This window comes from Lytechinus pictus, chromosome 5 (genome assembly GCF_037042905.1).
Source record: "Lytechinus pictus isolate F3 Inbred chromosome 5, Lp3.0, whole genome shotgun sequence".
NCBI lineage: Eukaryota > Metazoa > Echinodermata > Echinoidea > Temnopleuroida > Toxopneustidae > Lytechinus > Lytechinus pictus.
Window position 1 is genome coordinate 37,020,716 of NC_087249.1, and position 15,279 is coordinate 37,035,994.

Consider the following 15,279-nt stretch of genomic DNA (forward strand, 5'->3'; position numbering starts at 1 on the left):
AGATCCGGTAGAAATCGTGAATAAAACTGAACCATCCCCAAAAATGATCTTGGCTCGGTCACATTCTTTAGCGAAGTCGCATTGCGCATTAAACACACTTGAACTGGCAGAGCTTGTGTCATGACGTGTTCTTCTGAGTATGTTACAAATTGGCGACGAGGATGCTCAGAAAAGAGTCTACGAAAGCCTTTAAGTCTTAATTTTGCTGGTTAAGGGACTGCTAATCTGTGAGACGAAAGTTTGATCCTAATTTTGAGGTCATAAAGGGACATTTTCTGGTTAAAGTTACCGTCGTATTGTTGATGGAACTAGGAAGGAAGTCTTCGTGTATTCGCACATGGTATTCGCACGTGTATTCAGTCAATGCGTGATACAACATGGCGACGCCCAGTGGCTATATCGGACGGTTAGGGAGCTTTGAGAAGGCTCGCGAACCTTTTACTTCATATGTCGAACGTATGGAACTGTTTTTCATGGCCAATAACATCGTTGAAACTTCCCAGAATGCTGAATTCGTGAAGGAACGGAAAAAGGCAATTTTACTAACTGAAATTGGAACAGAAATCTACGTAACTCTCGCAAATTTGTTAGCGCCCAGCAAGCCGAAAGATGCAACATTTGACGACATCATCGATAAGTTGAAGAATCATTTCGATCCTAAGCCGTTAGAGATAGCTGAAAGTTACAAGTTTGGAACAAGAAATCAGAAACAAGGTGAAACAGTTGGTGAGTTCATCATTGCCTTAAAGAATTTATCCTTACATTGTAATTATGGATCTTTCTTGAATAGAGCTTTGCGAGACAGATTTGTTTGCGGGTTGGCTGATGAACGAATTCAGAACAAACTGTTGAATACTCAAGATTTAGATTTTGATAAAGCCTGCCAAATTGCGTTGTTGATGGAGATGGCATCAATAAATGCTCGTGAACTTCGTTCTGTTCATAATGCTGGAAGTGTGAATAGTCAGAAAAGTTACACCCGTAAAGCTAAACCAACTAGTCGTGGAGGTAAACCCAAACCCTCTAATGCTGAAAGTAAAAAGCATGGAAACTGTTATCGCTGTAATTCCAGAAATCATCCACCTCAAGAATGTCCATTTAAAGGTTCACAATGTTTCAAGTGCGAGATGAAGGGACATATAGCTAAAGCTTGTAAGTCAAATAGAGGAAAGACTAGTGTACCGAGTAAAGGTAAATCGCGTCGAACTGGCGGTAATGTTGAAGTTCATGCGTTGGATGAAACTGATGATCTAGAGAAATCTATGCAACATAATTTGAATTTGTATTGTGTGTATGCTACAGATTCGATCAATAAGTTTGAAACAGAAGTTGTAATCAACAATAAATCCTTGACTATGAGGATTGATACCCAGGCAGATTGTTCTATTATGAGTAAGGACACATATGAGAGAAACTTTAGTGATGTACCTTTGAGACCAAATTCATTAGAACTCAGAACATATTCTGGTCAGCAGTTGGACTTGTGTGGTGAATATGAATGTGAAGTCACCTATGAAGGGAATACATTGTTGTTGCCCATGATGGTAACAAGCTACACGAATCGTCCTACACTGATGGGTAAGAACTGGCTGACTAAGTTGAAGTTAGATTGGAATAACGTGTTCCATGTTGAGTCTTCAAAATTGCAGAGTCTACTCCGACAGTATAGCGGAATGTTTGAAGACAGCTATGAAGGGATTTCTGGTGTGGAAGCGCACGTAAGAATCAAGGAGAATTCAACTCCAGTCTACTGTAGACCGCGACCAGTACCGTACGCACTGAAAGAAGAAGTTGAGAAAGAGTTAAGAAACCTTGAGAAAAACAAAGTCATCGTAAAGACAGACTACAGCGACTGGGCAACTCCGATCGTAGTGGTGCCGAAAGCCGATGGAAGTGTTCGTCTTTGCGGAGATTATAAGACCACAGTCAATCGAGCAGTTGATGACGAGTGTTATCCTCTTCCCACATCGCAGGATTTGTATGCAGAGTTGGGAGGTACCAAAGTTTTCTCGAAGTTGGATCTTTCTCACGCGTATGCACAACTCAACTTGGATCAGCAAAGTCAGCAGTATCTTACTATCAACACGCATATGGGATTGTATTCCTACACAAAACTACCATATGGAATTAAGTCCTCACCGAAGATCTTCCAAGCGACAATGGATAAGATTCTTCAAGGTATCCCCAATTGCTTGTGTAATCAAGATGATGTATTGATAGCTACAACCACAGTGGATGAAAATCTTGATGTGCTCGCGCAAGTGTTGAAGCGTTTGAATGATCATAATGTGAAGCTAAAAAGGAGCAAATGTGCCTTTGTGGAAAGTGAAGTGGTGTACCTAGGGTTGAAACTAAGCTTACAGGGGCTTCAACCAGTCAAAGAGAAAATTGAGCCAATCATCAATGCTCCTAAGCCAAAGAATGTGACCGAGCTAAGATCATTTTGGGGGATGGTTCAGTTCTATTCGCGATTTCTACCGGATCTTGCGTCAGTGTTAGCACCGCTCCATAAGTTACTACAGAAGGAACAGAAATGGGAATGGTCGAAAGCCCAACAGGAAGCATATGAGAAATGCAAGCGAATGTTAACCAGTGATGCACTTCTCGTTCACTATGATAACAGGCGTGAATTGAAGATGTCTTGTGATGCATCTAGCTATGGTGTCGGAGCAGTGATAAGTCATGTAATGGATAATGGAGAAACAAAGCCAATCGCATTTGCATCACGCACCTTGACGAAGAGTGAGCGTAATTACGCTCAGATTGAGAAAGAAGCGTTAGGTATCATTTTCGGTATCAAGAAGTTTCATCAGTATCTGCTAGGTAGAAACTTTACGCTCATCACTGATCACAAGCCGCTACTTCATTTGTTGGGTCCTAAGTCATCGATTCCGACAATGGCAGCATCAAGAATGCAGCGGTGGGCAATACTTCTTTCGCAGTATGACTACAACATAGAGTATCTCAGTTCTAAGGAGAACGCTGTCGCAGATGCGTTATCTCGTTTGCCTCACGAAGATTCTGAAGATGGTACAGAAGGTAGTATCTATGTTACTGATATTGTAGACAGTAACTTTCCAGTAACAGCAACAGAGATTGCTGCAGAAACTCAGAAAGACTCTGTTTTGAAACAAGTGTATGAACAAACTTTATATGGTTGGTCAGAAACAGAACCAATGAATGATGAGTTGAAACCATATCACAGTAGAAGGTTTGAGTTGTCATGTGATCAGGGTTGTGTCAAATGGAGACATAGAGTGATAATACCCAAGTCATTGAGACATAAGTTACTTGATGAACTTCATTCTCAGCACTCAGGTGTTGTAGCGATGAAAGCTGTTGCTAGAGGATTTATGTTTTGGCCTGGTATTGTCAAAGAAATTGAGCAAATTTCTAGTAGATGTTCTGTTTGTCAAAATGTCAGAAGCAAACCACCAAGAGTACCGTTAGAAACATGGCGTTGGCCAGCTAGACCATTTCAGAGAGTCCATGTAGATTTTTGTGAGTTTGATAGTGAGCATTTTCTTGTTCTCATAGATAGTCACTCTAAGTGGATAGAAGTAATTCATATGGGTACTAATACAACAACTGAGAAAACAATGAATGAACTCAGGTCCATTTTTGCTTGTCATGGTTTACCCGAACAGTTAGTTTCAGACAATGGGCCTCAATTTCGTTCTGCAGCATTTCAAACTTTCATGAAACAAAATGGAATTAGGCATATTTTAGTTCCCACTTACCATCCAGCATCTAACGGAGCTGCAGAAAGAACAGTAAGAGTCGTGAAAGAAGCTTTGAAAAAGCAAGTGTTTGATGGAAGTTCTAAGTTTAGTATGAAGCGAAGACTAGCCAATTTTCTGTTGAAGTATCGTACTACTCCTCAATCAACTACTGGTTTTACACCAGCTGAGCTTTTGATGAAGAGAAGGCTTAGAACAAGACTAAGTTTGATTTTACCAGATCTATCTCAAAAAGTAGAAAACAAACAATCTAGTCAAAAGAGATATTTCAAGGGTAGTCGTAGGTATCGTTCATTTGATGTTGGTGAGAACGTTCGTATCCTTGCTCCCCCACACAAAGAAGGTAAATGGGAGTTGGGAGAAGTTGTTACTGTTTGTGGAAGTAGAAGGTATCTAGTTGATATAAGTGGTAGAGTTCGAAGTGTTCATGTAGATCACATGTTAAAGGCAAGTGATAACCAAGAGTGTTTGCCAGAGTCTAGTGATCATGCAGATTTGGATGATAGTTTTGATTTAATTTCATTGCCAGACTCCGCACAGTCTCGGCAGTTAAATTCTGAAGTGGGAATAGAAAAATCCCCAGTCAAAAGTACAAGCGGCCCAAGTACAGATGTACAGCCAGGGGCTACACCCGGGGCTACTCAAAAACTTTCACCACATCCACCTCGAAGATCACATAGACTCCGTAAACCAATTGACAGGTTAATTTATTCAAAATAAAGCATGAGTTAACAAGTGTTAACACGTGTAATTTATAACACGACATGCAAGCAAGGTGAGATAATCATATGTGGAATATTTAATTTCAAGCATATACAACAGTATGATTATTTTCTAATACATACACAGACTTATATCTCTGTTAAAATGTATTGATCTATTAGAAGGAAGGATAGAGAGTTTGAAAAGTTAAAAGTTTTATTCAGTATATTATTACAATAAAGAATTAACCGTGAAGTACATTGCATTTATACATGAAATTATGATTTATTTGATACTCATGAGCATTAATAAAGAAATGTCAGATTGCGGATATTATAGACTTTAAAATAATAGAGAAATTGAAAAACCCTTTTGGATCTGTAAAACTACTTTATCAGACGAATCGTATTTGCTACTTTTGAGTCATATTACCCTCAATAACCAAACGAAACTATTGCTTTTCATGTTAAACATTTTCTAAAACAAATAGCTATAAGATGCATAGCCTACTTAACAAAAAAGGAAACATGATATTGAATTGTGAAATTTACTGTTGAGATTACTTGCTGGTATATTATGTTATTTTCAAAACATTGCGAATTTATACAGTGCCAGGGAATCCACTTGTTAAAAGGGGAAGCAGTGTAAGGTATGTGATTGTCATGGTTACCGACATAGCACCAACAGGTGTCCGCATGATTGAATTTACTGTGTAGCGTTAGCGAAGTCGCATTGCGCATTAAGCATTACACCGGTAAGAAAGGAACAAAACGATAATTGTGTGGATACGTATCTGGTAAACATGTTTATGCCTCTTTTAAATCATTGTTATGCACCGTTACGGACAATACTTGAACTTGATGGAAAATAAGCAATAGTTATGCAGTTTGGGGAATCCAAAAGTTAGAAAGCCATTAGATCATGTAATTTTGTTATGAATATTTTGTTTAGTTATTTCAATAGTAAGTTTGGAGGCAAATAACAGACCAGTTAGATACAGTTTGATAACACTTTACAGGTTTATTGGGTTAGCTGCGACAACATCACGGCGACCATCTTGGTGGCAGCCATGACTCATTCTGACGTGTAATAACATAGTATGCTTGCAGACCTTTATCAGTTATCACCACAGTAGTCATTAATCTTATATATCTTCTCACTCTGTTTTTGGTTCTACTTCTTCGCCTATGGAACGCCAAAAGGGAATCAAATATTTATATTCGACACCAACCAAAAAACTATTTGACGCGGCAAAATTCTATTTGACACAAAATATATTTGACAAAAAATGTATTTGAAAAAAAATATATTCGATAAAAAATATATTTGACAAAAATATATTCGACACAAAATATATTTGATAAAAAATATATTTGACAAAAATATATATTTTTGATAATATCAAATTTGCACTTCAGAATTATTTCAAGAATGAAAAATATATCGCAGAGTCAAATTGTAAAATGGTAAAGTTTACAGAGAAATGGTTTCAATTACGTGCCATGTTTACATGAAGTGATCTGTTCAGTTCCCTTTCCATGTACAATGATACATATGAATATTATTGTTCATTTACTCCTTGCTTGTTCCTTAAATTGTTTACTATTATGTGAACCTGACAGTTCAATTTATATATTTGTTGCAATTACTGTTGTACTGTATTTCGTTGTTATTAATTTGATTTGTCATTGAAAAGATATCTTGTTATGTTTGAATAATAATAAAATCCCTGTGGAGGGGAAACAAATTGAAAAAAATATATATATATATATATATTTGACACAAAGTAAATTTGACAAAAATATGTTCGACAAAAAATATATTTGACAAAAATATATTCGACAAAACGTATATTCGACAAAACATATATTCAACAAAACATATATTTGATAAAAAATATATTTGACACAAAATATATTCGACAAAACATATATTCGACAAAACATATATTTGACAAAAAATATTTGAAAAAATTATATTCGACACAATTTTATTTGAAAACACAATTTCATTTGACAAAAACTCATTCGACACAATTTCATTTGACCTACACATTTGGCGTACCATACGTGCGATGTCAAAAATATATTCGTTAAAATTTCATTCCACAAAAAAAAATTAATTCAACACATTCGACAATATTTTTTTCGACAATGTTTCATTTGATAATTATATATTTGACAAAATTTAATTCGAAAAAATATTATTCAAAGCGACATTTTATTCGACTGAAATTTTATTTCGTTCGTCTCGAGAGGAGACTAATTGAGAGATCCCGCCACAACTGGGCGTTGTGGCGTGCACCTGTAATCCAAGCTATGTGGGGAAGTTACAAATTGATGCAGAGGTTCGAGCCCTGGTCACGTCTTTCGGATGGTGACGTTAAAGGTCGGTCCCAGACGTAAATAATCATATCTGATTGATACACGTCTGACAAAACTCAAATACACACACACACACCTCGCACGTGCGCACTCATTATCGCAAAATAGCAGGTTCAAACACCTGCCGCACTCTTACAGAAAAAAGGATTTTTCTTCGGAAATACGACATATTTTTACTCAAAGGACTATTCATACCTATTTTCAGAAGTTATTCAAGGCAAGGTGATAATATCTTGCACTTTGGAATCGTATTTTTACGTTTTCTATCATGAGTTCGAGCAACGCTCGTGATCAGGAGTCGGCGGATTTCAGTCCGTCTGCGACCGGACCGAGAGCCTCCTCGGCCCCCGAAACTCCGGCGGCGATGCTCCACCATGGGTCTAAGCACCCCGCGAGCACATCCACCTCCAAAAGCCTCATAAGTCAAGAGCTCCGTGAGCGGGAAGAAGATCGATAAACGGTCTGTTAAGGCGGTTTTCCACTAGGGCGCGGACAAGACCAGGAAGGCTTGCGGAAGCAACTTTTGTAATTTCGGCATGCTGTCCGCACCAAATCCCGAAAAAGATTATGCAAATGAACTTGTCCGAGGACATAACCAGGACTGTCTGCGTTTTGTCCTAGGACATTCCTGTCTTTGGAGTGTTTTAGGACAGCAATGTCTGAATATTTTTTTCGGCGTTTGGCGCGGACAGCATGCAGATCATATTAGAACAAAGCCGGACAAACTTAGGACAACGTCCCGAGAGGTAAAATCAAGGACTCGGATAATCAGAATAATATACGGACAACCCCCCGATATACAAAGAAGTTATCGTCAAGTTATTAAATGAGAAAGCACTTGTTTCCAAAACAACCTTGATTTTGACCCATTCGAGAGCTGGCGAGAATATAAAAGTGTTTCGTCATCAAAATACAATTTTCAAAGTAGTTATTCCTATTACATAGGCTACAATATTTCCTTTTTTTTCAAATCGAAATTCATCCATCATGTCCATATTTTATGCCTTCATACGAATGCATAAATCATACGAGGGAAAATATATCTTTTCGCCTGACATGTCAGAACAGTGTTATATTCTTATATGGAAACGCGCCCCATGATGTATCACATATGTCATCTTATCATATCATCTAATTAGCAGGATAATGCATCTACCGTATTGTTCATGATTTTAATATAGTCCATCGAATGAAAAAAAAAAAAAAAAAAATGTTATTAAAAATGTACCAGCGTTGACATTTCAAAAGGTGCCATAATAATATCAGCATTTGGCCATTACTTGCTGAATTTGTTTACTTGTTTAAACATCATAATATCAAACTATCAACCGTAGCGAGCACCCTCTTCAAAGTTTATGGTGTGAAAAAAAATCACGATTAAGTCCCCTATCTAACCAAGAAGTGCCCATTTCTTCTTCTTCCCTTTTGCCCTTTTGTCGTCTTAAATTTTGATACGCTGCCTCTTTCTTTTTCTTTTCTTTTTACAATGACCACTGCTGGCTGTTTTCGTCAACTCGCTCACTGCATATCCGCACATTCCTGAAACATTCCATTTGCCTTCTTACTCCTGTCCGCGCATTCCTAACACATTCCTCTTGCCTTCTTATTCTAGTCCGCATGTTCCTGACACATTCCGCATGTCATCATTCTTTGCTTCGTGAAGCTGACCTGATCGCGGATGGTTTCCGGAACACGCGGAAGGGTTTAGGAAGGTCTGGACATCATCAGGACAAAGTCCCGAAGGTGTCAGGAATTCAAAATCCGCGTCCAAACTTTGGTCTCGACCAAAATTTGGATGCTGAGAAATTTTTATTTCCCGAACACCAGGAAGGGTTTAGGACAATGTGCGGACACCCCGAGGAATGTCCGGACAGGTTGCAGAAGGGTCGCGGATTACAATTTTTACATTCTGCGCCTTGTCCTGACGCTGTCCTGGCCATAGTGGAAAAGGGGTAAAATTGGATGCGGACAAATTTTGATTTCCCGAACACCAGGAAGGGTTTAGGACAGCGTGCGGATACTCCCAGGAATGTCCGGACAGGTTGCGGAAGGGTCACGGATTGCAATTATTACATTCCGCGCCTTGTCCTGACGCTGTCCTGGCCATAGTGGAAAAGGGGTATTAAGAAACCAGAGAAAGATAAGAAGAAGCAAAGCAATGTTAAAGACGGCAATAACGGATCTCCAGCTTCAGTTTCAACTTCAAAAAAGGAGCAGTCGTCCCATTCACGGGATGAAAATAAAAACTGATGTTGACAGTCGTTTAACAAAACTGGAATCCATGCTTAACCGTGTCATTGGTGCTCTCCCATTGCCACCGGAGGAAGATTATGACCAACATTACGCTGAACATGCTCATAATGAGGACTCAGCTGATGATCATGATGACATTAATCCGTACCAATCATGCCAAAGGCCGTACACGCAACCAGTTGATGTTGATTACGATGACATCACATGTACTTCCCAAGAGGAATCGACATTTCCGAAAATGATTCCCACATTCGCAGCTAAGTTTGCTGCCCAATCTGATGAGGGGCCTCCTCTTGAAGAAGAAATAGCTAGCTCAACAATGTTCATGATGAACAATAAATTGGAGGAGAAAGTCCTCGAAGAGACTGGAATAAAATATTTGCCACCAAGCAACTGCCCCTACTTGGACGTACCTAAAGTAAATCCTGTAATCTGGGAGAATCTGTCTCCTTCAACAAGAAGCAGAGACCTCAAGCTAGCTAGGGTACAGAAGTCCCTCACTAGGGTCTTGACAGCCTTCACTCGCTCAATCTCGTAGGGCAACCTTTCTCCATCTCAACAAGATGCACTGGCCTTGCTGTTTAATGCAAATTATGAAATGAATGCTCTACGCAAGGAACAAATAAAGCCTGACATGAATGCTGTATATGTATACAGCCACCTTTGCAAACCAACTATTCCTGTCACAAAGTTCCTTTTTGGGGACGATTTGGGAAAGTGAGTTAAGGACATGACCGAAGAGCAGAAAGCTACTGGACGAGTTGTAAGAACTTCAGAACCAGGCCGTGGCCGTTATCGAGCTCACGCCAATCACCACCCTTACAGAGCTGGAGATTACTCCCGCCAAGGTTACAGAGCTGCAGGGTGGTCTACTAACTATCGACCACAATCAGGTGCTCCTTAGGCCTACAGGCCTTTTTTGGACAGAAAGGCCCCTATCAGGGGCCGCAGACAGCCACAAGCCCCCGTGGTGAAAAAACCGCCAGCATCTCAGGGCAGATATCGAGAGAATCCCCAGCGGAAGTAGCTACCATTCTACCCCAAGAGGTAGGTAGCAATAATTCTTTGTTTTGTACAAATGATCATGTAATTGCATGCACAAATAATTCTGACCAAGCATCCCCTGTTGGAGGTCGACTGAAACAATATTATAATAATTGGAAGAAAATCACATCCGATCTTACAATACTGGAAGCTGTAAGGGGTTTTAAGATAGAATTTGATACAAGTTTACCACATCCAGAAAGATTGATTTGTCATCAATTTAAACGTAACAGATCAGAAGCAGATGAGATATCAGCTGAACTGAGAAACCTTGAAGGAAAGAATGTGATAGAAAGAAGCTCACCCTTTATCAAGGGTGGTTATTTTTCCAACATATTTACAAGGCCAAAGAAAAATGGCAGTCTAAGATTGATCTTGGATCTTTCAGACCTAAATGAATTTGTGGTTAAACAACACTTTAAGATGGATAATATCCATTCTGTGATTTGTCTCTTGGCAGAAAATTGTTATATGGCTTCAGTAGACCTCCAAGATGCATACTACTCCATTCCAATTTATTCTGAATTCCGGAAATACTTGCAATTTAATTGGCAAGGACAACAGTGGCAATATAAGGCACTGCCAAATGGGTTAACCTCTGCACCCAGGTTATTCACTAATATGTTAAAACCAGTATTCTCTTCACTACGTGAAAAAGGTCATATTGTACTTGGTTATCTTGATGATACAATCCTTATTGGGGAAACAAAAGAAAAAGTTGAGTCTGCAATTAATGCCACTTTGCAAGTATTTTCAGGTTTAAAGTTCACCCAGGAAAATCAGTACTAAAACCAGTGCAGGAGTTCTTGGGCTTTACCCTTAATACAGTAGACATGACCATTAAACTCCAAGTAGAGAGAGCTCAGAATGTCAAGGAAGAATGTGAAAAGTTACTCACGCAACCAAAACCCACAATTCGACATGTCGCACATGTTATCGGAAAGATAATCTCCACATTCCCTGATGTGCAGCATGAACCATTGTTTTATAGGAATATGGAGAAAGAAAAAATAGAAGCCTTGAAAAAGAATAAAGGGCATTATGACAGGATTATGGAGCTATCATGTGAGTCGAAGCAGGAACTAGAATGGTGGATAAGTCATGTAGATAGTTCATTTGCTCCTATCAAAAGGGAAAACCCTAAATTTGAAATACGCACAGATGCTAGTGGCTATGGATGGGGTGCCACAAATATGCAAGTTCATACAGGGGGAAGGTGGAATCAGTCTGAATATGAAAATGCACAAAATAATGAAATTAATTATCTAGAAATCTTGGCCATCGATCTAGGGCTGAGATCTTTTCATAGTAGTACATCCGATGCCCATATCTTAATTAGATCTGATAACACAACAGCAGTGTGCTATGTGAATAACATGGGAGGCATTAAATCACCAAGTTGTAACAAGCTTTCCATAAAAATTTGGAAATGGTGCATGGAACGAAATATCTGGCTTAGTGCTGCACACCTTCCAGGCAGCCAGAATATTGAAGCAGATTATGAATCGCGCAATTTCAATGATAGAACTGAATGGATGCTCAGCAAAAGAGCATACAGAAAAGTCATCCAAAGATTTAGCAGCCCAAAAATTGATATTTTTGCCTCCATGTTGAATGCACAAACACAAAGATATGTTTCATGGTTGCCAGATCCGAATGCAGAATCAGTTGATGCATTCACACTAGACTGGGGAAAGCTAGATTTGTATGCCTTCCCTCCTTTCTGCTTATTGGCTAAATGCATTCAAAAGATCAAATCTGATAGGGCATCAAGATCAAATCTGATAGGGCATCAGGCATTTTGGTCGTTCCAAACTGGCAAACACAATCATGGTTCCCATGCTTTAATAGCATCCAGGGACCTATCCACGGAGGATTAGTCTATTGTTACTGGGGGTGCTGAGCATTGTTACAGCACCCCCAGTAACAATAGTTAATCCTCTGTGGCCAGGTCCATGATAGCATCCTTGTGGAGGAACCGTTACTCCTTAGGAGAGACATTAACCTCCTTAGACAACCTGTAACAAATTTATCTCACCCACTTTATGATCGCCTTGATCTTTTGTGTTGCAGGGTAACAGGGGACCATTCGAGAACATAGGCTTAGCTGAGGGGATCACCGACATGTTGACAGCATCATTGAGGAAGTCTACTCAACGTCAGTACAAAGTATATTGGACAAAATGGACAAAATTTTGTGAAGGCAGGAATAAAAGTCCTCTTCGTTCTTCAGTTAACTTTGTGTTAGAATTTTTGGCAAAAAGAAGCTGCTGAAAACTGCTTATCTAATAAAAGAGAGCCAATGGAGTAAATTAGAAAGTCAAAAAGGGGCCTAAGCTTTCGATCCTAGCAGAGTCTTCGTCGGAGGCAAAATGACAAACATATAAAGTGGAACAACCATAATATAGACCACAAACAAGCTACAGCAACACTAGAAACAAGGAGACAAAAGGGGCATTAGTGAGTAGAGAAGACCAATCAGGTTAGTGAAGGGGATGAAAGAAAAGGATTAGGCAGACACAAAGGGAAGTTAGTGTAAGTAAGGCCAAGAGGGATTAAGATAATGAGGCAGGCAACATCAAACAGGATCTGGAACAAAACAGTGATAGAGGGATGAATAACTAGAGAATTAGTGAGAGGTGGGTCAAACAGGTTACAAAGAAGGGCATAATAAACTGGTGCATAAGAGTGGGGGGGGGAAAGAATGGGGAACAACTGATAATGTGCAAAAGTCATATAAGTATATATGATAAAGCATTAAACAAACTAAGAGAAGAAGGTAAGTGTAAATATGTATCTATAAGTGATATGTATATAAATATATCCAAAAAAGAAATGTATATGAAAAAATACAAATACACATATGGTGTAACTGATATTGTAATCCGCTAGGTGTGACGGGAAAAAAACATAGGACTATACAGTAGGAAAAAAAAAACCTGTATATGTGAAAAAGAGGAAGCAAATTGCCTAAAAAGGTAAAAGCAAATATAGAAGAGAGGGGGTGTATTATGAAGAAACCATAGTATACATGTAAATAAGCAAATGTGGTAAATCTAAAAGAGGTGAGTGGAGAAAAAAAAAATATATATATAATAATTATTATATCGCCGGAATAAGGAAGGACAAATTGGAGCTGAGCTTGTATGAGACATGGGAGGAAAGTAGAGGAAGAAACTATAATGTAACTATTCAAAAGAGCTGAGGGGAAAAATGATATGTATATATAAATTGAAAGTGGATAGGAAAGAATAATCAGTCGTTCCCCTCTTGGATGTTCAGGCCATGAGGTTGGGTGGTGCGAAGTCGTCTCATCCAGAGCTTCTCTCTGCTAGTACGGACTGAGTCAGGACGGGTACCTAAAGATTCGATGCCCTGTGTCAGTGATGGAGTGGTTGGGGAGGTTAAAATGGCGGCCAACTGGAGTGTCCAGCTTTGCTGTGTTGACGGTGGATCTGTGCCCATAGAATCGTCTCTTGAGTGTGGTCTTGGTTTCCCCTATGTATTGTACCCTACAAACTCTGCAAGTGATGAGATATACAACATTAGTGGTAGTGCATGTTATGTTGCCCTTGATTTGGTGAGACAGGCTGGTAGAGTTGTTGGTGAAAGTGTCGCCCTCGTGAAAGTGTATTTCACATATGATGCACCTGTTGCTGGTGCATGTGAAGGTGCCATGCCGTATGGGAGAAGAATGGTTAGTGAGGGAGGGCACTTCAGCACGAACAATGAGGTCCCTGAGATTCGGTGGGCGTCGGTATGCTAGAAGGGGAGTATCGGGAACGGCCTGTTGGAGACGATCAGAAGTGTATAAAATGTGATGGTTATCACACAGGATTTTGCGGAGAGGGGGTAGATTGGGATGGAAGGTGGTCACAAGCGGTATTCTGTCGGTAGTCTCCTTGTCACTTTTTGGTTTGAGAACTTCAGATCTGGGGAGAGAACGAACTTTGTTAATTGCCAGTTGGACTGCCCTGGCCCCTGGCACAGAGATGTTTCTGCAAATTCCTGGCATGGAAGGAAAAATCTGGGTCCTCGGAGCAGATACGGCGAAGTCTGAGGCAGTGACGGGGGTGGCAGCTGGATGAGTGGAGGTACTGGTGGGTATCTGTGGGTTTAGAGTATAGGGTAGTGGTGATACCGTTAGACTTTTTCTGGACTGTGACATCAAGGAAGTGGGTTTCCTGTTGGGAGAAATCAGAAGTGAATTTGATGGTCCTGTGGAAGGAATTGATGTGGTCAATGAATGTATGGAGGCTATCTTCATCCCTGGTCCAGATGAAGAAAATGTCGTCTATGTAACGCCACCAAATCCATGGGCGACGGGGGGCTGAATCTAACATCTGCTGTTCCAGCTTGGTCATGAAGAGACAGGCGAATGAAGGAGCCATCCGGGTGCCCATTGCTGTACCGAATATCTGTAGGTAGTGCTTGCCCATGAATGTGAAGTTTTTTTTTGTTAGTACATGAGACATCGGAGATTTGATATCGGATATGGGGGGACTGGAATGGCCACTGGCGGCCAAGGCTTCACATGATGCTTGGATACCTTCGTCGTGGGGAATGCTGGTGTACAGTGAAGAAACATCGAAAGTGCCGATGATCGCAGTCTCGGGTATCTGGTCCTTGATGTCATTTAGTTTCCTGAGAAAATCTGGAGTGTCGTGGATGTAAGAGGGTGCACGCGAGACAAGGGGCTTAATGTGGTAATCAACAAAAAGGGTTAGGGTTAATATCCGCTCGGGGTGGATCTTCGTAATTTCCCGTATATTGACCCTTTTGCATGCTAGAACAGCCCTCGGAACGAAGAGGGATGGTTTGAGGGGTTTTCGGGCTCAATTTATTAAATTCCTATTTTGCTCAATTTTGGCCAATCCGGCCAGGTCGCGAAGAGCCTAATATCCGCTCGGGGAGGATCTTCTTTATTTCCCGTATATTGACCCATTTGGATGCAAGAACACCACTTGGAGCGAAGAGGGCTGGTTTCGGGGGTTTTATGGCTCAATTTGGTAAATTTCTATTTTGCTAAATTTTGGCCAATTAGGCCAGGTCGCGAAGAGCCTAATATCCGCTCTGGGAGGATCTTCTTTATTTCCCGTATATTGACCCATTTGGATGCTAGAACACCCCTCGGAGCGAAGAGGGCTGGTTTTGGG

At 40.1% G+C, this 15,279-nt stretch overlaps 1 protein-coding gene across 1 annotated transcript; it reads left to right on the forward strand.

Annotated features, from left to right (window-relative positions):
* The first annotated feature begins 377 nt into the window (after positions 1-377).
* On the forward strand, positions 378-4,460 carry LOC135154183 (uncharacterized protein K02A2.6-like). Its single transcript, XM_064099492.1, has 2 exons — positions 378-3,156; positions 3,748-4,460. The coding sequence occupies exons 1-2, from the start codon at positions 378-380 to the stop codon at positions 4,458-4,460; spliced, it is 3,492 nt and encodes a 1,163-aa protein (XP_063955562.1).
* The last annotated feature ends 10,819 nt before the right edge of the window (positions 4,461-15,279 follow it).